The following is a 23,198-nucleotide window of genomic DNA, read 5'->3' on the forward strand; positions in this document are numbered from 1 at the left end:
GCTTCCTTCCCCCACTTTCTTCTCGGTCGCGCTGTGAGGAAGACGGCGCCCGAATGGTTTCGTGAGGGGCAACTGCGCATCTCATGAGAATCTCTATAAACGGTTGGCATAAAAACACAGCAACGGTCAATGGCGTTTCCCCCCCCCCCGAAAACTAGATAAAATTGAGACGCAGTTGTAGCGGGCGGAGCAGTAAATAAGTAAATAAGTCACCGTTCAGAAAGCTCGAGGGCAAAATGTATATGTCATCGCTCCCCAAGTGACAATCTGGCAATGGGACGGCGAGCAAATCTTAAAATCCTGGCCTGGTCTTGCCTGATTTACGGATAAGCTAAACAAGCTGTAGCTTAGGCCCCCACTCTTGGGGGCCCCAAAAAAATTTAAAGGGAAAAAAACCTGGATGCACATTTCCAAAAATGTAAGATAAAAAACAAATAAAATAAAACCTACATACAGCAACAGTGTTTTGTGTTGTGTAGGCTCCTGTGATGTAAGTAATGGGCTCCGCCTGCTAGCCTGCTCCCTAAAATATGAAAAATCATTTTAAGTTGAGTCCCAATGCGGGACTCAAACCCACAACTCTGAGATTAAGAATCTCATGTTGAAATTATAATGGGAATCATGGTTATCTACAGGGCCATGGGTTCCTCATCCCTGCCCCATTAAATAGTGCCCATGTTGCCTAGCATACTTTCCCTTTTCATGCCTGAAGCCCTTTAGGAACTTTTATCTGGGAAGTGAGATTCTCATGAAATTGATATGCATTTAATTTTTTGAAAGTGCCTTTCCAAACAGCATTGTTTTTACATATTGAATACTCAAGTTTTTAAAAAGAGAAGATAGTGTCCTTAATAGGTCTTATGCATATATAAAAGGTAAAGGTACCCCTGCCCGTACGGGCCAGTCTTGACAGACTCTAGGGTTGTGTGCCCATCTCACTCAAGAGGCCGGGAGCCAGCGCTGTCCAGAGACACGTGGCCAGCGTGACATCGCTGCTCTGGCGAGCCAGAGCCGCACACAGAAACGCCATTTACCTTCCCGCTAGTAAGCGGTCCCTATTTATCTACTTGCACCCGAGAGTGCTTTCGAACTGCTAGGTTGGCAGGCGCTGGGACCGAACGATGGGAGCGCACCCCGCCGCGGGGATTCGAACCGCCAACCTTTCGATCGGCAAGCCCTAGGCGCTGAGGCTTTTACCCACAGCGCCACCCATGTCCAATGCATATATACTTGGAAGTAAAATACGTTTAATTCTGTTGGGCTTTCTCTCATGTATATGTGTGTTTAGGATTTCTGTCTTAGCATTTCTCCTCTCCTACCAGTTTTCCCCCTTTCACAACTATTATTAAATGGTTACTTCTTTTAATGTAAAACTCCAGGCCTGCAATCCATTTTCTTGGGGTTGCCGTCTGTTTAACTTGCATTGCCTCTGCACTTTTTACAGTTACTTGAGATGCAGAAACAAAGCAGGTGAAGTTTTGACTGGCATGTAAACTAGAATTATGAAAGTGTGGCCTGATAGATATTTGCATAGCAGGCTGTTAAAAGCACAGGAAAAAGGCTGGGAAAAAAGCCCTTTATTTATTATGAATCCTTACTGGAGCAAGATGGTCTTAAGATAGTTGCACAGAACTTTACGTCAGCCAGTTCCGCTGACAAGCTTTATCGTTTCTCATTTCCCTTCCTTCTAAAGGACAACTGGTTCCGCTGTCTGTTATAGTTCTCTGGAAATGTGTGTAATTGTAAGCTTGGTTGCTCAACTTCCAAAGCGTTACTGCAGCCAGAGTCATCCTAGTCCCTTGGTTGGCAACTAGTTTTGTTGGAATGGAAGATCTAGTGGGCCAGTGCCCTAGACTTCATATGCAACCCCATGGCCTGCTCAAAAGTACAACTCTCTTCCCCAGACATCCACGCACAACAACCTTTTTTCACCTCTATTGCAATTGCAGGAAGGGGCAGCAGGAGACAACATATTCCTCTTTATAGAGCTAGATTTGGTGTAATTTCTGCTCCTCAATTCATCTGAGTAAGGCAGAACAACCATGGAGTACACAGCTACCTCGTTTAATATGTTTGTCTCTGTGTGGATATATTTAGTCTTTACTTTGTGTATTTACAAGTCACTTTTCTGTTAAGAAAACCTGCAAAGTGTCAGGGAAGCACCTAAAAACTTCCTGTGCAGAAGCACTCTATTAAAAGACAAAAGTCCAGTTAAAATGTAGCTAAAGAACAGTGGTGAGTGGCATTAATAATTAGGGATACTCTAGTAAATGAATGTCTTCACCTGTGAAAAAAAATGCAAGCAGGGAGGAAATGGGTCTTTTGTTTGGCGTGCAAAGCTACATATCAGGGCTTTTGAGCAAGCTGATTGTCTACCACCTTAGGGGGTGGGGAATATATTCCAAATTGAAATAATACTGGATACAATGTTGTTTTTCCAATTGTTAATATATTACATAGCTTTCATGGCACCCACGTCCAGGTTGTACTTCAGGCAAGGATTATTTCTGGTTGTCTCTCACTGACAAGCTGCAGTGTACCCATAATCCATGACCTACTATCTGACTCTGCTCCTGACTAATCAGGGTTTTTTCTGTCTTCCACCTTGCCAGATTTCTCCAAATTGCATGCAACTACCTCTCATGGGCTTCTGGGGGCTGTATTTTTTCAATAAAATAAGTGGTCATCCTAGGGATAAACAAAGTCTTTGCTCTCCATTTTTATTGTTTAGTGGAATACAGCTACAGCCTAAAAGCCAGACCTCATAATCCTATACCTAAATCTAATTAAATTCAAAAGTCCTGGATTACAGCATTTAAATGTGTTTAGGATTGCAGCCAACCTTGGGTTCAGGCCCACTTAAATGATATGGAGGATTTGTACACACTCCTGTTTACTATGCATCTAGTGCGTTCTCACTGCTGGTTTGGGAAGCGGTGTGCACATGACGTTAGCTACGGTCCATGTCTATCCTGTTGTTTCTTATGAAATACTGCACAAAATATTTGATGAGTTTCCCCTCAAAACCAGCTTCTATCCAAATTGAGCAAAAAAATAACCTAGCTGTGCTTTTAAGCCAGTAATGTGTATACAGCCTGTTATCTGATGAACCCAATGAGCTGATTCAAATATTAGATCGCAAACCTGCTAGCAAGACCTGGATTTTAACCATGTGCAGCACCTAGCATAAGGTTACGAGATTTTTTTCAATGAATCCAGGGACACTTTTTATCTTCAATGGATTTTGTATGGGGACTGATTTATACATCCGGGGACTGTCCCCGGGAAACGGGGACGTCTGGTAACCTTAAGTCCTAGCAACATACATGCCTTAAAGATTATTAAAGGAGCTGGGGTATTGTTTAGGGGGGCCGTTTGGTGGGGGTTGTTGCTGTCAATTTTTTGGATCTTTATATTGGATCTTATGATTTATGTGGAAATGGTTCAATTTGGTTGTGTGTGTTTTGATGTTTTGTTTATGGTTTATGACTACTTTTGTTATGTTTGTAGTTATGTATTTTTTATATGTTATAAGCTACCTTGAGCATGGTTTTAACTTTGGGAAGACGGCATACAAATAAAATGATTGATTGGTGTTGTGAAGGACAGCTAGCTAGGACCTTGAATTCTTGAGCAATCTTTTTGCAGTTGCTGTACGCCAGGATTTTCGGACTTCTGGGAAACTTTAAAAATGAGACTTATCCAAATAGCCTTGTACTAAAGATATGCTCAAGAATGTATGGATTGTGAGAGACCAAGAACTGAACAGAGGGTTCAGTGCAGCTCCCTCTGTGAAATGCCCTCAGCCTAAGCTAATCAAGAGGAAAAACAAGGGCAGATTAACCCTTAGCAACCTGCAGTGAAGCATGCTTCTAAGAGAGGCCTTGACTGGTATTTCTGAGAGTTAGGAAGCAGAGACAGGGCTATGGGGCTCCTGCTGATTTTGGGGGGTGGGATGGAGAATGGATATATATTTTCCCCCATCCTTGCTTAGGAAGAAAAGCTCCTACAGGGGGATTTTGAGCATGGGGTAAATGGCTACAGGAAGAGAAAGAGTTAAGCTATGCAGCCACACACACCCTCCCAACACACACACTTTGCTTAAGATTGCAGCCTCTGAGGCAGCTGGGTTAAAAATAAAAATGGGTTAGGGACACTGCATATGTCATTTTAGCCAAGGAAGGAACACTGAAAGGCTGTGGCAACTGGTAGCAATTTGACATGGTAGGGCTGCAATTTTTAACCTTGCTGTTTTCATCACAATAGGACTCGTACAGAACTTATTTAGGAAAGTGAGCCATTTGGCATGTGCAGAGTGCCATTGTCTCCTCTCTCTAAAATAAAAGTAAAAATCAATTATTATACACACACCTATGGACAGGGAAAGAGCTTCCACGGCCAAAGTATGATTTTCAGACAAGATGGACTCCATACCTCCTATTTGGAAATTAAGCCATTGTGCATAGCAAATTCATGTATGAGTTACACCTACACATCTGTTGCCAAAAACATATTGCCAAAACCCTACACACCAGCAACCATTTTGCACAGGAGTTGCATTCCTGACCCCCGCTTGTGTTGGTAAAGTCAGCGGCGGAGCAAGCCGATTGGGCGCCTGGGGTGGCATGCATGCCCTGTGCCTGGGGGCGGGGCCAGTTGCCCACAGGGTGAGGCCAGCCAGGGCAGGACGCTCTGCAAGGCCTCCGAGGAGTCTGCCTGTCTCCTCCCACTCAGCCACCCTACAGCTGAGGGTGAGGCAGCGAGCGGACCATTTGGGGCAGCAGGGAGGCGGTGGGCGCCCAAGCCACCCTGTCACTTCCAGGAGAGCCGCGTGGCTCGGGCGCACAGCAGGCCCCGCGGTGAGTGCCGCCCGGCATTTTCTCACCCCCCTCAGTGATGACACCCGGGGCAGCCCACCCCCACTGCACCCCCCTTCCTCCACCCATGGGCAAAGTGTGTGTAAGCCTGTTCAGCCCCTTTTCTGCCTACTTCATGGGTCGGCACAATGTGCACATGCATGATTGTGCATCATTTGGATGTGCCTTAAATGATTATTGCCTGTACACAAATGTGAGGAAAATGTGTGTCCAGCTGCATAAAGCTTTCCTTCCCCCAAAATCATTTTAATTACAGTATTCATTATCCAAAGTGGTAATTTATCCAAAAAGAGAGGTTGTTTCATTCAAGCCAGGGCACAGCTGAACATATTTGCAGTGTATGGCTCAGTCCTGACAATGTGAAGTCTCTGCTCATGTGCAGAGTCATTACACCAGACTAATCATAATCAGCCTCAGATATTTTTCAAGATTTGGGATACTATCTCCCAGGTTTGGGAAAGGATGTAGAGTCAAGTCATATTCAAACAGGCACAGAGCCCAAATTTGTCATTTTAGAAATTCATTGACAAATTCACAAGACAAATTCAAATAATGACAGCATCCCCCCCCCCCCCAATTCCTGTGCATTCAAGATATATACCCTGCTAGGGGAAGGGCTGCTTGGAAGCAGATCCACACACCTTTTCTGGAAATACTCTGGAAAATACTCTGTAATTACACACAGTTCAAATCTACCTTATCTGCCCTGCACTGCCCTGTCAGCTGCTTCTGTAACAGCAGCTTTTAATGAATGAATATAGAGAAATTATTAATAGTTTGTTGCAATTTATACAGAAGCCACCCACTATTTTGCCTCCCAGAAAGATAAATGCAAAATGCAAAATGATTAAGTAAATTCATTTATTGAAAGAGACTTGCTGTTGCTTCCTTGCTCTTTCTAGCAAAGTCACAAAACAATACTGAACTCAGCAAACAAACAAACAAACAAAATGCTCCTCAAATGAGGAAGTATTTCCTGATGCTTCTCTGGCCTTCAGGGAAAGCATGGGCTAATGCTAGCACATAGGGCTGTTTTGGAAGGATTGCTGACCCCTCCCATATCTGCTCTGGTGACTGTGCTGGACAGGCCCCATCATAACAGATGGAATAAGAGTCTTTCTGCTAGGGCTAAATTTCCTGCAATCCAACCAGTCACATGGCTTTTCCTGCTTAGAGACACATGGGAAGCACCTCTTTGCCATAGCCATACTTTTGGATTAGGATTGGCTGAGCGATGCAGAGAGCTGATCGGCCAGAGAATAGGAGATTGTCAGATGTGTCCCTGTATGGTCAAGGAAGTATAAAATGGGGGGAGGGGTCAGGAAAGAGTGGTTTTGAAGAGGAAAAGATGCTTGCCATTTTCCTAGGGAGGTTTGTGCCTTAGTAACCTCAGTGGACCAGCATCCATTGCTAAAAAGTGGGAAGTTTGTGCCTTTCCCCCTTCCTTTTAAACCTGCTATGCTGCTCTCATTTTTCATAGCAGCCAGGCACGCAAACTAAATGTCAAATCTATGATTGCTTATAACATTTGTTTGTTTTATTGATTGATGACATTTGTGTACCGCCTTTCCATCCAAGGATCTCAAAATAGTAAGCATGGTTCTCTTATCCCAGTTTTATCCTCACAACAACCCTGTGAGGTAGGTTAAGTGGAGAGACAGTGACTGGCCCAAAGTCACCCAATTAGCTTCCTGTCTGAGTGGGGATTCCAACTCTGGTGTTCCAAATCATAGTCCAACACACTAACCATTACACAAAACCCATTACAGGGCCCTCAATCAGGATTTGGAACGTGACACGTGGGTTAAACCCCTTTTCTGCACCACGGGATGAGAACTGCACATACCCTTCTGTTTGCCCCAGGAGGGAAGACTATAATGAACACCAATAGCAGCTTTCCTTCTGTGAAGCAAAAAGTTCACAGGGGTGCAGAATGGTCCCAGTTCTGATCAGGGGGCCCTATGGGTAAGATCATTACTATTAAACCAATTGAAGTCTATGGCACTGATAACACCCATTTTCTTCCTTTGAGGTCCAGAGGCAATTTGTAAATGTCAAAAGAGCTGCTTCAGGAAGAGAACTGGCAGCAGAGGGCTTTTATTTTTTCCAACTGTGTCCATCCGGTAACAAAGATGGAATCTAAAGCAGGGCTTAGGCCTTCTTTAAGGTTTTGTCAGCAAACTCGCATTGGAGTCACAAGATCAAAGAATCATAACGTTGCATTAGTGAGAGTAACATCTCTTCCTCTTTAAAATTCTGTGCGTTTTCTAGTTCCTCAGGAAGTAGACTGTGCTTCCTAAGGGGTAAGAAGCAGGCGAGAGAACAAGCAGACAGGCACCCAACCCTGGTTATATACAGAGCACAGGCTGCCTTAGTGCTACAGAACCATATACGCCAGTGTCATAACTAGTCATTTTTAGGCCCCTAATTCTCTGTTGCTGCTGCCACCCGAAAAACCAGCAGCAAGATAGTTAAGAATAGTTGTGAACTTTAAAAGCTGTTGCTGCTGCAATTCCAAAGTCCCACTGGTCAGATGAGTGTTTCTTCCCAGAAGCTGCTGTGCTGGTCGCTGCAATCCAACATCACATTTCTTTGCTTTTCTCCCCAGCTGGTGGCAGTCAGTAGCTAGAGGTCCTTAGGCTCCAGGCACAAAGCCCAAGGAGGAACTGCAATGGTGGCTCTCGGGCTGGCCTGCTGGCCTCAGAGCAAGCTGGATTCTGGCTTTCCATCTACCATTTTGTAAACATGCTTAAGTATTCCATGCTGAAAAGAAAACATGACACAATCTTACCTTTTAAACTATCAATACATGACCCATTTGTGCCCCTGTCTTGGTTGGTTCTGCCCACCCTAGTTACACTGCTGAACAAAGTACATGATAAAGAGACGAAGGGAAGAAACCTGGTGTTTACCTGTGATTTACAATTCAGTCATTCTTTATTGCTAGAAATTCTGGTTTGTTTTTGTCTTCCCTTATTAATTGACTACAGTTTTTTGGAGAATCTTGCATGGCAACTTAGCTATACAGCAAGCAGGGCAATCCAGAGCTTCTGGAGGCTGAGCCAAAATCCTCCATTCCCCTAGACTTTGATCTAACATATATGCATGCCGGTTGATGGCATACTCCTCTGGGCGTGTGTCACCTGGGCAGATCAGGCCACCACACACAAACACCTTGTTATCCCCAATTGAGCACACTGCATGTGAAAGATCCAAGCTGTAGTTATTCGGCAAGAGTGGGACAAGTTTTGTGGATTTGCTCATTTTGATCTTCTGCAGGTTTATTTCCAGACTCTCTTTGTGGCTCTGTATGCTCAAGACATTCTCCTGAGGAAAGGACAGCAAGGGCTTGTGATTGAACTGAATGGGAAACGTGATGTACTGCACCACATTCTTAGTCTGAGTGTCAAAGCAGTCCAGCACACCTACTCGGGAGAAGCGCCCATTCACCAAGCACCTTCCTGTCACAATGTAAATAGTCTTGTCTCCCTTGGTGATCAATGCAGTTGCATCCATAGGAATACTCATCTTTCCAGCAAGAATCCACTTCTCTTTCCCTTCGTCGTACTTGTAGATACTTGAAATGTACTTCCTTGGGGCCGTGCTTCCTCCTACAGAGTACACTGCCCCCCCACAAGTCACCATGGTGTGGAAGACCAAACCTATAGGCAGGTCCGGAAGTTTGATCCAGGAGTTAGTATCTATATCATACTTCCAAGCTGTTTTCAAGCCAGAGATCTGCTCTGTTGTTCCTCCAGAAACATAAATGTATCTCCCTAGCGATGTTGCACTGAGAGCAGCTGCTTTGTAAGGCATCTCTGTCAGCTTTAGCCAGATGTTCTCTCCAATGATATAAGCGAAAACCCCACTGTTGAACTTGCCCTGCTCTTTTTGCCCTCCTAAGATCACCACAGAGTCCATTAACGCCCCTTTCCTTTGTTGAAGCATCAGGCTTTGAGGATTGCCCTTTTTACGATCACTCAAAGTGCTCTCTATCCGGGACAGGGGACCAGTGTGGTCTGCAAAGAGTAACACTTCCCGGCAAGTGGACAGAAGCATACTGGTGGAGACAGCGGATAAATGAATGTAGGTAAAATACTTCTTAAAATATTTCTCCCTTTCAGCCTTTCTGTATTTCACCCACTGGAGGAGGGTTGAGAGAGTCTGGTCCTCGTTCTGTACATGAAGATGTTCATCCTTAAGGAGCCTGCTGAAGACGTTAGGGGGGCAGTGCATAAAGTCCGTTATGCCAGGGCCTGCCCAGTAGTTGAAGTTGTCTCGTATACCATCATAAGCAGCATTTGCCACATCTTTCATATCATATGAGGTGGCCAGGAGCATGTAGTAGAGGCAGTTGTTCTTCTTAAGGGACCTAAGGAGGAAGTCAGAACAGTGGCTCCTTAGAGATGGGGAACTGAAATACTTGGCTCCCTTCAGCAGGTCCTCCACGTTCTTCTCAGAAATTACAATCTTCCCAGTATAGAAGTAGTCGAGCAATTGCTCCACCAACTCAGAGCTCAGGAACTTGGCATCAATGATAATAAAGAGCTCATCATCCGCTTTCATGTCATTGCTGGATATCAGATTCCTAATATGGGAGGACATGGCTGCTAAAACATTGAGGTGGGCATAGAAGACTTTCTGGTCCACACTGAGGGCCACATCACAAAACTCCCGGTTCTTTCTCTGTTTGTTGAGGGCCTGCATCATAAAACTGTTGTGGTTCTTTTCTGTAAACTGCATCCTCATTTTTGGGGCCAGGCTTGTCTGGAATTAAGGAAGATGGTATAAGCGTAGAGGACTCTTTGCCCAGTTGTTGAAGACCCTACTCTGGGTACAAGGAGTGATGTCATCAAATAAAGCTGCTAGGTCACAATTATCTGTGACATGTGTTGACAAGAGTCTTTTCAAATTGTCCCTTTTGTACCGAGAGAATATCAGTCTCACTTCAGCTAAACCCGATCCAGAAAGAAAGAGGTTCCATTGATTGGAGGTGAGGTGGCTTCACCTATACTATCTAGTGTTTGTATTGAAAGGTAACGTGTTAGAGTCTTCCCAAGGAAATGTTAGGTTATAGTTAAATGCTGTGGTGATGTCAAATAAGAATACATTCCCACTTAATTTATTAGGTTCCACCGTGTATGATCTAAATAACAGAGCATTCTGTTCCCCAAGTGGAACCAAATTTGGGTATCTGTATTTTGATAATGGCTTGATAGGGCAAACATTCCACTAATATGACTTTGTTTCAGCAAGTCATACATAGGATTTAGAGAAAGGCCTTAAAATGGATAGTAAGAGTTGGCTTGTGGTAAGGTGAACCAGCAACAGGGGTGCCATTGGACTGTGAAGGAGTGTTGCTTTGCTTGTGCTTAACGGCCTGCTCACTGGTTTTTCACAAAGAGGGCCAAACAAGATTCTATGTTCAATATGTATGATTTTCTTATTTAAATAGCAACCATAGGGGGGCTGATAAGAACTGTGGGTGCTTAAGGTTTAACTCTCTAACTCTCTTCCCACATGCCATGATTCTGATTCCTCCATCGCCACTGCCATGGTTGCTATTTTAAGAAAAATTGGATACCCTGGAAGTGTCCGTATGCATTTAATATATGATCCACTTTGGGTCACTGGTGAACTAATGTTATATACAATTAACTGTACAAGATACACTTGTCAAGGCTCGAGTTTATTTGCTTTGCAACCCTATTAATTCTCATGGAATTCTCAGCGGCTGTTGATACTGCAAACCATACTTTAAGCATGACTTTATAGTTTGGCTTTGGGGAGTGGGTAAAAATGAAAAGAAAAAAAATCTCTCCCCCCCTTCCTTAAGTCTCTTCTCCTTATTGAAAACTAAAGTGACGCCCAGCAGTGGGGAGAAGTAAGGAAAGAAAATATCCCAACAACTATTTATACCCACCCAGCAAGCTTTGTTAGCAAAAAATGTATAGCACACGGTCTGTCAAGATGAGCACAGCTGTTCCCACAAGCTGAGGTGTTGCCTGGCCCTGGGAGACAATGCTAGACCCATCTCTTCAGAAACCTGGTCAGCCACTCCGGGCCACAGTTCTGCACTATCCTCATTAAAGAAAAGGTAAAGGACCCCTGACAGTTAAGTCCAGTCGTGAACGACTCTGGGGTTGCGGCGCTCATCTCACTTTACTAGCAGAGGGAACCAACGTTTGTCCGCAGACAGTTTTTCCTGGTCATGTGGCCAGCATGACGCTGATTCTGGCGAAACCAGAGCAGCACACGGAAATGCCGTTTACCTTCCTGCAGGAGCCGTACCTATTTATCTACTTGCACTTTGACATGCTTTTAAACTGCTAGGCTGGCAGGAGCAGGGACCGACCAACGGGAGCTCACCCCGTCGCAGGGATTCGAACCATCAAACTTCCAATCTGCAAGCCCTAGGCTCAGTAGTTTAGGCCACAGTGCCACCCGCATCCCTCAGTCTCCTCATGCCTGTGCCCCAAATCTATACAAGAAGGTGCTAAGTGTCTTGTGACACTTTACCATTCAAATGTTATAAACACCATATTACTATTTCACAGTTGTCTTTTTCTAACCTAAAAGGCCCCCAGCATTTAATGATCCCAGCAGGAGAGGGGCTATAATCCTTTGATTATTTTGGTTACCTTTTTCCATATAGATCATTATATGCAGCTGATCTGATGCATGATTACTTGGAAAGTAATACACATCATCTTAATTTGGATGGGATTGACTCCCTGTAAAGTGTGCATAGCATTACAACCTCGACATTTTCTCTTTCTCTGAAACAACTTCTTTTTGCTTTATGCTCTAGGCAGTGCCTCAGCTTCTAGTTTCCCTGAAGGCTGAATTAAAAATGCTGTAGGAGGAAGCGTGGTTGACTCATCCTCCAGATGTTCTCAGTTTCTTGTCACAACTGTGTAATCTGCCCTTTAACAATTGGGCAATTAATAACAGTGTTTGATATTTGCATAAAAGGGACAGAGTGCAATTCTGTTTGGAATATAGGTATTATCATAGGATAGCACTGACAACTGACCAGAAAAAGAATGGTGTTGCTCCTGTGTATTTAATAGCAGCTTGATCTGTAAAAGTCAGCAAGTTAAGCTTAAACAGCTTAGAAATAAATGTTAGCATTTGCTAACTGTAAATCAAGATGTCATTAAAAAGGTACAGGAGCAAACGTTAGTGTAAAAATAAACTTATTAGCAACCCTACTTCAGGTACAGAGATTTAGAATACCATCTTAAACTCTAAAAAAAATCATGATCATATTATTGAAGAAAACTGGAAGAAAGATGAACAGATGCAAATGAGAAAAAGGCTCCTGTACTCTTCTATGAAAGAGAACATTTTGAAAGGTGTGCAACTTGATTTGCATGCATGATAAAAGCTGTGAAATTATTCCGGATAAAGGAGCTTTGCCTTTGCCTCTTTTCACCCCACTGCTAAGCCATCTCAATCTGCTTCTGTTTAACACATTCAAGTTAAGACTGCCACTTAAAAAAAACCTTACGTTGCTTCTATGCTTTTCATGTCTACCACACACAAATGTGGTTGGTGAAACTTCCCATCACTTTAATGCCAGAAAGACAGGAACAGGCAACTTTTTACTGGCACTGCTTCACTGTCATTCATAACTGTGAGCTCTGCAGAACTCTGTAGGTGGTGAGGCTTATAGAATAGCTTGATTGGGACTAGAAACTGGGAGACCACAGTTCCAGTCCCACTTGACCATGAAGCTCACAGACCAGTCAGTCTCTCAGCCTAACCTGCCTCCCAGGGTTAATCACGGACAGCTTAAAATGAAGTGCAATTGACTTTAGGTAAATTTACAGCCTGATAAATATATTTAGGTTTGCAGTTCTAAAGCCCCTTGTGGTATTAAATTGCTGTAACTCTATCTGGTCAAATATTACCACACCTATGCAACTCAAACAGGTTGTCTCTGGCACATGAAGCTCATCCCAGGTGACATAGCAGGCTACAATAATTGTTCTGTATTGACTCTGAAGCTTGTTCTTAAACATTGTTTGTTCCCACACCTTCAAATAGCAACACCTGGTTTCTGCCACTGACAGGTAGAGCTTTGATGTTTCACCTGAACGTTACAGGAGGCAAAATAAGTGGTGCATGACAGGAAGATTTGTAAGCAGCAACAAATGGGAAGATTTTTTTTTTTTATGTGGGGTAGCTTGTTGGAACGTTACACCTTTCTTGTTAGCAGTATTGTGCCTTATCGGGTGGTAAAGTTATCAATCATCAAGCAAGCTCAGTGGCATGTGCCAACATAAATGGAGCTGAAACAAGAGAGAGGTATCAGCATGTGTGGGAGAACTGTAGCTTTAAAAAAGCAGGTAAAAGGGGTTAACTCCTTGAAGCCCAAATAGATAAGGAATTTGAGCATCAATTGGGAAATAAAAATGGAAAACTATAGAGGGTGAATTGGCTTTCTTAAGCCCCTCATATTTAGTATTCCAGACTAAAGGAGGCTCACTGGAACCCTAAACAGTAGAATTCCTGTTAGGGAATGAAGATATATTGCAACATTTTGTTGTAGTTTCCACTTAAATACAATATACTCAACTGTATAATATATACCAGAAACTTTATTTCTCTGCTGTGTAACTGTAAACTGTATGGTTGAGTTGCAGACAGGAGGGATAAGCCTGGAGAGGAAAGGAAAAGGAAAAGTTTGCATTTCCATGCGTATGGTTCTAAAACTCAATACAAGGTGAACTTAAAATAAAATAAAAAATACAATGCTTGAATAGTTTCACAACCCTATTATATACCCAAACAAATATGACACCTGCAAACTTCCTCTCCCACCACACCTGAAATGTCAGGTAGTCTAGAGGTTATTTCCAAACACTGACATTTCCTCGTGTCCCGTCCCCCCCCCCCCAGTGATTTTGAGAATGGTAATAGCAACAAAGAGATTATGTGCTTTCCACACCAGCTTTAAGTATGAAGGATATAGAAATCTTCGTGAGTTTGTGTGCCCATTCTCTTCTCAGGCCAGAGGAAATGGGTGCGGCACTTAGTGAGTTACCCAACTCCAGAAATCACAATGTGGTTGACCAAGCGGAATTATGCACTGCTGTTTTCCAGTCACTCAGAAGTAAGTCCTATGCGGTTCCAAAGAAAATAAGGCCTGCAATGCGCTTACCTGGGAATAAACCCCACTGAATTCAATAGGACTTGAGTAGATGCCGTTAAGAAATTGCGCAGCCACTTCCATGCGGGTGTACATAGACCTGAAGACAGTCAATATGCCCGGAAGCTTTTAATGTTTAATAGGTTATTGTATTTTAGTGTTTTGTTGGAAGCCGCCCAGAGTGGCTGGGGAAACCCAGCCAGATGGGCGGGGTATAAATAAAAAAATATTATTATTATTATTATTAGGCTTCTTCCGAGTAAGTACGCCTGGTATTGCCAAGGTGGGGCTGCAGTCGTCTGCATGCCTGAACTGGACATTAATATGCATAAGAAGGGGTTGTCTGGGATGCTGTTTTAGCAGTAAACAGGAATTATTTCCGAGTAAACGTGATTGGGGATTGGCATATTCTGGCGTTTGCTCTTTATTGTAAAGCAATAAAGCTTTGAAGGCCGAGAAGGGCAACGACAACTGCTCCCACCCATAAAAACTCCATGCCATGAGCCTAATCAATGAGGTATTTGGCACCTGTCAGGAAAATAGTCTTCAAAAGGGCGTTAGCCTAGTACAGCCCTCATGAGTCACGGCTAACCAAGAGCCCTCGCCCTCAAAGGGCCATTTTCGGGACTGGGCAAGCTTCCTCTTCCTTGTGCCTCCGGGCCAAGGCTGTAGAGCAGCCAGCTGTTCTTCAACTACAACTCCCATCATCCCTAGCTGCGGGCTACGCTAGCTAGGAATGACGGGAGTTGTAGTTCAACGCCCCCTAGAGTCCCAACGTTGCTGCCGCAGAGCAAGCCTGCCACCACCCGGCTTATGCCAGTAGCTGTGTCGGACTTCGATTGGCTGGGCTGCCTCGGATAGGATTCGTGCGATTGGACGTGGAGGTGGGGGGCGGGCGCCGACTGTCCCCGCTGTCATTGGCGGATACGTGGCGCATGCTTCCTCCGCCTCTACGCACGCGTGACGGCAGAAGCCGAGGAACCGTCTCTGCCTGTTGGGTTCGTGTATTGAGCGCGCGCGCTTGCCGTTTTTCTGCGCTCTCCATCCGCCCCCCCCCCCCCACCGCTCAACCAACGGTCGCCGCGATGCCGCTGCAGTTCGAACTGTGCCCGGGCCGGCCAATCGGCGGGGACCACCCCTGCTTCATTATCGCGGAGATTGGCCAGAACCATCAGGGGGACCTGGAGACCGCCAAGCGGATGATCCGAGTGGCTAAGGTGGGGAGGTGGGCGTGGCCAAGGGGGGTGGCAAAGTGGTGGGTGTCGAGGCTGGGTCAGTTGGGCTGAGGGGCGAGAGGCGGGAGGATGGGGAATGGGAGCAGAGTGGCCGGCGGGTTGCTGCCTGCTCTTGGTGTTTTCTCGGGTATCGTGGATAGAAGCTGCATGTGGGAGAGGGGAGATAACCAAACAATAATGGCTAATTAATGACACTCAGGGAAGCAACTTACTGTCAGGTGGGGGACTGTCAGGCAAATAAAAATGGGAGCTGTCAAGAATTTTATTCTTATTTGATTTATATTACCACCCTTTAACCAAACATCTTGGGGTGCTGCACAACGTTAGGAACATAATTTACAGACATTATGATTGCAACATAAACAGGAATTGTGCGGGACTGGACCCAACGGTCAGGGGTCCCTTTACCTTTAGAGAGCATAATAATAGACAACATAATGATAAAATAGTCGTAATAACAGTCACAAACTGTGGTCCAGTGACCCATGAGCCTCATGCAGCTGCACCACAGCACCTCAGTTAAAAAAGAGAATTAGAAATCATGCGGCATCTAGTAGAGGACGTTGCAGTTGTTGCCACAGAAAGGGAAAACTGTTATGTGGTCCGTCAAGCCCCTCATCAATGTTCAAGAGGTCTGAGAGGGAGAAAAGTTTGGAGTGGGAAAGGGTGATGGGGGATGTTTGGCACTTAAGGTTTGTAAAGGTAATGTGTAAATGATGAGAATTGGGAGATTGTAAACCACAAACCAGTTATCAAGGGGCACTTGGATTTTAGCTCTTTAAAAAAAACCCTCCTGAGATCGTTTTATGATATTTCCACCTTATCCTTCCTTCCAAGGAGCTCAGGGTTTCATCAGACCCAACTGACATTGTGAGCGTCAATCCTGTGAGATTTGGCTGAGAAACAAGAGCGTAAGATGAGCCTGCTGAATGAGGCCAGTGGCCCATTTTGTTCAACATCCTGTTCTCACAGGATGTTCAGACCAGGTTCCTGTGTGAAACTGGCAAGTAGGACCAGAGCATTTCCCCCTACTGTGGATTCCAGCCACTGGTATCCAGAAGTATTACTTCTTCCAGTTGTGGAGGCAGAATATAGAGCCATTCTTCTGTAGTGGCATCTGGGCTTAGTTCCCTTGTCAGCCATTCAACTATATCACTGAGCTACAGCCCTTGCATATGGAGCTAAAGTTCTGTTATAATGCGTCCTGTTGGAGGATGCGCTGATGGAATGATCAGAAAAGCACAACATTGAATTCCTATGTGATTAGAATTGGGAACTGGTACCATCGTTGACCTTAAATGGTTCATCAGTTGGGTTCGTTAGTCTGCAAGAGCCTAATCTGAAATAGAAAGAGGAGTCTATTTGCTGACCTTTCCTTTGTTTCAGTGGCTGTTTAGCGCAGTGTACATCTGACAAAGTCCACAGAACTTATTCCACAGTAAACTTACTAGGTTGCGTACACACCATTCATTAAGGCAGATTATTTCCCCCAAAAGAATCCTAGGAACTGTGTTAAGAGTGCTGGGAACTGTAACTGTGTGAGAGGTAATCTCCGGTCCCAAAAGTCTTTAAATGGTGTGTATGTAGCCTATGTCCTTGAGGTGTCTCAGAAAGGACACTTCAATATGTTTTAAAATTGCATTGGCATGGTCAGTTCAAGCGGTGTGCATGCACAGGACTGAGATGGGCATGTTCAGTGACCTTTAAGAACTATTGTAATGTTTGTGTCTTTGTAGGAATGCGGAGCAGATTGTGCCAAATTTCAGAAAAGTGAACTAGAGCACAAATTCAATAAGCGAGCCTTGGAGAGGCCATACACTTCCAAACACTCTTGGGGGAAAACTTATGGAGAGCACAAGCGCCACCTGGAGTTCAGCCATGATCAGTATCGAGAGTTGCAGCGATATGCAAAGGAGATTGGCATTTTCTTCACAGCATCAGGCATGGATGAAGTAAGTGAGATAGATATTGGTTTTGTTTTAAGAAGGAGCTGCCACATCTGAAATTCCTTGTGTATGAGCATAGTCGTGCGCTGTTCTGCTGTATGTTTCTGGAAAAGGAGGCAGATTCATCCAGCTAGAGTGTCTTTATTTGATGGGTAGAATGTTAATGTTAGGAATCTTTGTGTTGTTTTTTTAAAAAAAGTATTTCTTCACAGATGGCTGTAGAGTTTCTGCATGATCTGGATGTTCCATTTTTTAAAGTCGGATCAGGAGACACTAACAATTTCCCATACCTGGAAAAGACAGCCAAAAAAGGTGATGTGCTAATAACTCGCTTAATATAGCTACTGTTTCTACTCTCCTAATGGTACCACATCTAATGAGAGAATGTATGAATTTGATAGAGCACCCTGCCTTATTACAGTGGTACGAGTTGTGGATGGGATCTGTTCCAGAGGTCTGGCCGGATCCCGAGGTTTCCGCAACCAGAGAGACCACTTCTGTGCATGCACGCACAGCAGTAAAGTGATTCTGCACATGCGCACGTGGCAAAAACCTGGAAATATACTTCTGGGTTTGCCGCTTACATATCTCAAAATTTATGTAACTGGAGGGATACGTAAGCGGAGGTAGAACTGTATATCCAAATTAGATACAATTGTAAATATCAGCTAGCATAAAAAATGACAATAGTTCTTTCATCTGCATCCTTAATGTCTGGTAGAAATCTTCTACATTCTTCTCCCACACTCCCGTTAATGATGGATGGGTAGAGGAGGACTGCCATTTTCAACTGTAGTCATAGTTTGGTCCTTACCTCCTATGAGGAAGAGGGACTTTTCAGTGGTGGCCTCACAACTCTGGAATTAATTGTCTGTCAACTTCTGGAGGATCACTGCACTCTAGTCTCTTAGAAAGACTCTGCAGATATGTTTCAGGTTGCTTACACAACATTTTATATACCTATCTGTGAAGTACAAAACTGGATTTTATGTTCTGGACTGGTTTATTAGTTTATCTAGCTTTTTTTAGTATTGAGGTATCTGTAGAAATTATTTTGTATTCTGTTGCATTTCAGGGTTTTTTAAATCATATAAGTCCCTTGGAGGAGCTTTGCTCAGAAAGGCGGCCTATAAATAGGGAGGGTGTATAGGCCCCAAGATTTGTTGTTTATCTGTGTTTTAAACAGCTGACCTGTCTCTAAGTTGCTCTGTGCTCCCTCCACTTTAAATCTACTCTGGGTTCTGGGGTGCTTTGTATGAAACAAAACTGTGTTCCCCATTTATTAAATGGGGAATATAAAAATGGCTGCAACTTTCCCCCTTATGGCCAAAGTGGATGAAATTTACAGGCAGAATCAATGAATTCTGCCGACCCTTAGGCTTTATACCAGTTAAAGGACACATTCCAGCTAAGCAAAAAGCACTCAGGATATCAAGGAGGGCCAGTGAGGGTTGTGTTCTGGAGGTGGGTATGGCTTGGGTGGAGTCCTGAGAACCAAGTAAAGGCCTAGAGACAAATTAATTTGTGTGCACCAGCTGCAGAAATGGCATAGGTGGGCTATGAATAAGTGGGTTGGCATCAATCCATCCAGTTTATAGGCAGATAAAAACTAATTGTCAAGTAATTGACCAGTTTGTATAATGTAGCTGTAGGAGACAGAATGTTGGAGTTACAAAACGCTCTCGGTGACCTTCCCTTCTAGGTCGCCCGATGGTGATTTCGAGCGGGATGCAGTCAATGAACACAATGCAACAAGTTTACAAGCTGGTGAAAGCCATTAACCCGAACTTCTGTTTTCTCCAGTGCACCAGTGCTTACCCTCTTCAGCCTGAAGATGTCAACCTTCGTGTCATAACGGTCAGTGAGGTGGGGTGGAAGGCATGGCAATTTTCCTAAGGTGCCTTGTTTTCCTTCTGAACCAATGAATTGAGCAAGACAACAGATCAAGTGCAGTTTGGAATTTGCTCCAACTCTAAGGAGAGCCCAGCACAGAATTAATTTTCCTAAACCTCATTCCTTTTCTTCTTCTTCAGCAGACTTAAGAGCTCCTTGACTGTGCTAAACTCTGGCCAAAGAAAGTTGCACATAAAGCACAACTAAATTTCATAGCATTTTGTAACAGCTAATGTTGGTGGTGAACTGTCCTCTTCTTTGTATTTACCATCAACTTTTCTATCCTTCTAGGAATATCAGTCCATCTTCCCAGATATTCCTATTGGCTACTCTGGTCATGAGACTGGGATAGCCATTTCCATTGCAGCAGTTGCCATGGGTGCAAAAGTCCTCGAGCGCCACATTACACTGGACAAAACCTGGAAAGGCAGTGATCATCAAGCATCCCTGGAGCCAAAAGAACTGGCGGAACTAGTGAGAAGCATCCGGATGGTGGAGAAAGCCATGGGGTCCCCAGTCAAGCGGCTCCTGTCCTGTGAAGTGGCTTGCAATGAAAAGGTAAATTTATTATTGAGTGCTGCAAGACCCGCTTATTCTGGATTGCTTAACCTTGGGTTACTGACGGTGGCAGCAGTATTCATACACATCCATCCTAGTAAGGTAATACAGAGATTGCTTTGTAGCGCTTGCCTGCCACTGTAAGAAACCCCACTAATGTGCAATTGAGTCCCGCATGACCACATATGCATGTGCTGCCAGGAAATAATTAAAGAATGGTGGGGGAGAGCTGGAGAGTCCCCAAAGCCTGAGGGGGGTGGAGGAAGCCCGAAAGAAGCTGGAGGCGCAGCAGTGCTTTGTTTACATGGCTCAGCTGCTCTGCCTATCAGCTGATTCGTGGGGTAGCGCAGCAGCTGCTTTCTCCATACATCCTCCAGCCTCCTGGCGGCCCCAGAGCTTCAATTCTAGTTGCAGGTATTTTTAGATACAGTATTTTTGGTATGGGTTGAAAAGAGAGCAGCAGAGAGAGCATTTAAAGGGTGTTTAATATAGGCCCTGTAAGACGTAACTGGAGCTGCTTGGGATTGAACCTGTGACCTTCTGCACGAAAAGCAGATGCCCTGTCACTGAGTTGTCAAAGGCTGTATTAGATGCAGTGCATATACGCCTCCCTTATTCTTTTACCTCTTGTTTCCAGATCAGGGGGGGAAATAGCAGCATAGTACAATGATGATGATGATTTATTTATAGAATCATAGAGTTGGAAGAGACCACTAGGGCCATCGAGTCCAACCCCCTGCCAAGCAGGAAACACCATCAGAGCACTCCTGACATATGGTTGTCAAGCCTCTGCTTAAAGACATCCAAAGAAGGAGACTCCACCACACTCCTTGGTAGCAAATTCCACTGTCGAACAGCTCTTACTGTCAGGAAGTTCTTCCTAATGTTTAGGTGGAATCTTCTTTCTTGTAGTTTGGATCCATTGCTCCGTGTCCGCTTCTCTGGAGCCGCAGAAAACCTTTCTCCCTCCTCTATGTGACATCCTTTTATATATTTGAACATGGCTATCATATCACCCCTTAACCTCCTCTTCTCCAGCCACTCTGAGCAGCTCCCAACAGAATATTAAAACATCAAACATTAAAAACTTCCCTTAACAGTGCTCCCTTCAGATGTCTTCTAAAAGTCAGAGAGTTGTCTATTTCCTTGACATCTGATGGGAGGGCATTCCACAGGGCAGGCGCCACTACCAAGAAGGCCCTCTGTCTGGTTCCCTGTAACTTCATTTCTCGCAGTGAGGGAACCGCCAGAAGGCCCTTGGAGCTGGAGCTCAGTGTCCAGGGTGGAGATGCTCCTTCAGGAATACTGGGCCAGGGCTGTTTAGAGCTTTAAATGTTAGCACCAACTCTTTGAATTGTGCTCAGAAACATACTGGGAGCCAATGAAGGTCTTTCAGGACCGGTGTAATATAGTCTCGGCATCCACTCCCAAGTACAAGACAGGCAACCAGGAGGCACACCATGCCCTGTGCCATAGACCTATGAGCCCTCTGCTGCTGAGCAGCTGTGTCCCAAACTGCTGCTGCGTGTACCACTTGGGAGCTGCACCTAGAGCGCAGGCTCGCCACCCCAAGACATAACCTCCTTCTACTTCTCTTTCTGTAGTTGGGAAAGTCTGTAGTGGCCAAAGTCCGGATTCCTGAAGGTACCACACTTACGCTGGATATGCTCACGGTAAAAGTGGGGGAACCCAAAGGATACCCGCCAGAAGACATCTTTGACTTGGTTGGCAAGAAGGTCAGGATAAATATTGGTGAAGATGAAACCATCGTCGAAGATGCCATCGAAAACCATGTGAAAAAAGTGAAATGCTAATTTGTGACTCTTTTTTTAATGGAACCTTGGGAAGAAGCACTGTGCGTAACATACTAAAACCAGAATGTGCTGAAGTTCAAATGAAGGGTTTTGGGGAAGGGAACCGCAACGTGATTTTTTTCTTGTGGGTCGGCTAAAATATCAATACAATTCAATGTAGTACTTCTTGAAGAATCCTTAGTTTCTCTTTATTGCTGAAAGCTTTTTGCTAAGCCATGACACAGTAACCCACCCAGAGAAACTTTTCTGAAAGGTAGTGAGGGCTTTGGAAAAATATGTATTTGTGTGGGCAGGATCAGCGCCAACAAATGAATGCTTCTAAATTTTTGTGAATGCGTATTTAACAAGACATACGTGTTCCAGGCCTTTTGTAATGTTTTCAGAATTCAGAACGAGACGTTGCTATGTGACTTGCAATACCTCCAAGATATAAACTGTACAAGAATCTGCTCTGTGCCCTTGATCTTAAGTTTTCTCCTTGTCCCATCACAAAGAATGGCAGAGGGAAAACTGAATGTATACAAGCTGCACATGGTTGCTGCAGTCAACTAGGTGTGTAAACTTCTCAAAACAAATCTTTGGGGCCTAGGTGTGCTGTGTGCCTTCAATTTTAGCTATTCAAATTTTGGGAGAATTAAGGCAGTGTAGAAGTTCTAGGATATAATTTGGGACAGCAGTGATAAAGGAAACAATTCATCTGACAGGAGAGCCTATAAGATAGCATAGCAGGAGAAATCATGTGTCTAAAATCGGGCTGCCGCTCAGATTCATGAGCATTTAGTAGACTTTAACATTTCTACCTATCTCCACCCCATGAAGGCTAGTAACATGGAGCTCTGTGAGAGAAAACTAACGGTTGCAGTCATGTATTTATTTGGAAGGAAAATCCCACTACACTTGGGTGGGTGCACTACTGAGCAAGCATGCTTAAGGTTGGAGTGCCAGACTTTCAAGGTTTTCCAGATCATGACTATTCAAGATTCATTGTAATGAATCTAGAAAGGTTTCTGTTAGGCAATGGGGCTTGCACACTTCTGCCTTAGCTTGATAATAAATTATTGTTATTATTATTGATAAGAAGGAATCTGTTTCACTTAAAATAAAGGTTTTTTTTTTTTACTTGAGCTCAATTTGCTTTAAGCATAATCCCCATGCATAGGTTGTGGTATTGGGATTTCACCAGCTCACTTGCATCACTCCTGCTTCCTTCTGCACTGGGCATCACATTTGGATGGATTGTTTGCACATAAGGCCTGATTTATGTAGACTGCACTGTCACAAAATCCAGGAAACTGGATGGCATGACTCGGCCCTAGGCTGTTCTGCAAAAGTTCTGTCCCAGGCTGTGGGTGTCACAGGAGCTTGGAAGGCAGGGGAAAGAGAGTCAGCACAATCCTGATCCCTCACTCTGTTCTGATCAAATGTCTGCACAGGACTTGTCTGAATCATGATTTTGCTGTTAATGATTGAGTTAAACAATGACAAAATAATGACTGGTGGGTTTTTAAATTTTTATTTTAAATGGACAATAAAACTTGGGCAAAGTTACTTCTTCTCTGCCAGTTTGTTTTTATGGGGAAATCTTGGGGTTTTTTAGGTTGCAGAAGGGATGAACTACCAATGGCTCCTGTGGTCTTTTGACTTCTAAAAGTCATGCTGGCAGAGTGTCACTTGCTAAAAATGTGCCATCACTGTAGCCTGAAATGATGGGTTTTAAT

At 44.2% G+C, this 23,198-nt stretch overlaps 2 protein-coding genes and 1 long non-coding RNA gene across 6 annotated transcripts; 1 reads left to right on the forward strand and 2 right to left on the reverse strand.

Annotated features, from left to right (window-relative positions):
• Positions 1 to 5,724: 5,724 nt before the first annotated feature.
• On the reverse strand, positions 5,725 to 14,870 carry LOC310667955. Its single transcript, XR_014506479.1, has 3 exons — positions 14,047 to 14,870; positions 13,476 to 13,543; positions 5,725 to 7,640 (listed from the first exon to the last, which is right to left on the reverse strand). It is a non-coding gene; the product is annotated as an uncharacterized lncRNA (long non-coding RNA).
• Positions 7,785 to 9,723, reverse strand: CCIN (calicin). Its single transcript, XM_083420068.1, has one exon. It carries the CDS (start codon positions 9,624 to 9,626, stop codon positions 7,854 to 7,856), a length of 1,773 nt encoding a protein of 590 aa, XP_083276194.1. The 5' UTR covers positions 9,627 to 9,723; the 3' UTR covers positions 7,785 to 7,853.
• Positions 9,809 to 23,028, forward strand: NANS (N-acetylneuraminate synthase). Of its 4 annotated transcripts, XM_083420382.1 has the most exons (7): positions 9,809 to 9,870; positions 13,895 to 13,998; positions 17,006 to 17,221; positions 17,428 to 17,527; positions 18,918 to 19,072; positions 19,400 to 19,666; positions 21,271 to 23,028. In XM_083420382.1, the coding sequence occupies exons 2-7, from the start codon at positions 13,948 to 13,950 to the stop codon at positions 21,478 to 21,480; spliced, it is 999 nt and encodes a 332-aa protein (XP_083276508.1). In that variant the 5' UTR covers positions 9,809 to 9,870; positions 13,895 to 13,947; the 3' UTR covers positions 21,481 to 23,028. The 4 variants fall into 4 exon arrangements, with proteins under 4 accessions (XP_083276508.1, XP_083276507.1, XP_083276509.1 ...); XM_083420381.1 differs by lacking the exons at positions 9,809 to 9,870; positions 13,895 to 13,998 and adding an exon at positions 14,977 to 15,251; XM_083420383.1 differs by lacking the exons at positions 9,809 to 9,870; positions 13,895 to 13,998 and adding an exon at positions 15,362 to 15,502.
• Positions 23,029 to 23,198: the final 170 nt, after the last annotated feature.

The sequence above is a fragment of the Podarcis tiliguerta genome, assembly GCF_965153285.1.
Source record: "Podarcis tiliguerta genome assembly, chromosome: 17".
NCBI lineage: Eukaryota > Metazoa > Chordata > Lepidosauria > Squamata > Lacertidae > Podarcis > Podarcis tiliguerta.

What these genes read in the sequence shown, in the direction of transcription:
- CCIN (XM_083420068.1), bottom strand. Translation starts at nt 9,626, where the DNA reads ATGAGGATGCAGTTTACAGAAAAGAACCACAACAGTTTTATGATGCAG.
- NANS (XM_083420381.1), top strand. Translation starts at nt 15,120, where the DNA reads ATGCCGCTGCAGTTCGAACTGTGCCCGGGCCGGCCAATCGGCGGGGAC. An exon ending in CAGCATCAGGCATGGATGAA is followed by an intron (nt 17,222 to 17,427) that starts GTAAGTGAGATA and finishes ATTTCTTCACAG; the next exon opens with ATGGCTGTAGAGTTTCTGCA. An exon ending in GGAAAAGACAGCCAAAAAAG is followed by an intron (nt 17,528 to 18,917) that starts GTGATGTGCTAA and finishes CTTCCCTTCTAG; the next exon opens with GTCGCCCGATGGTGATTTCG.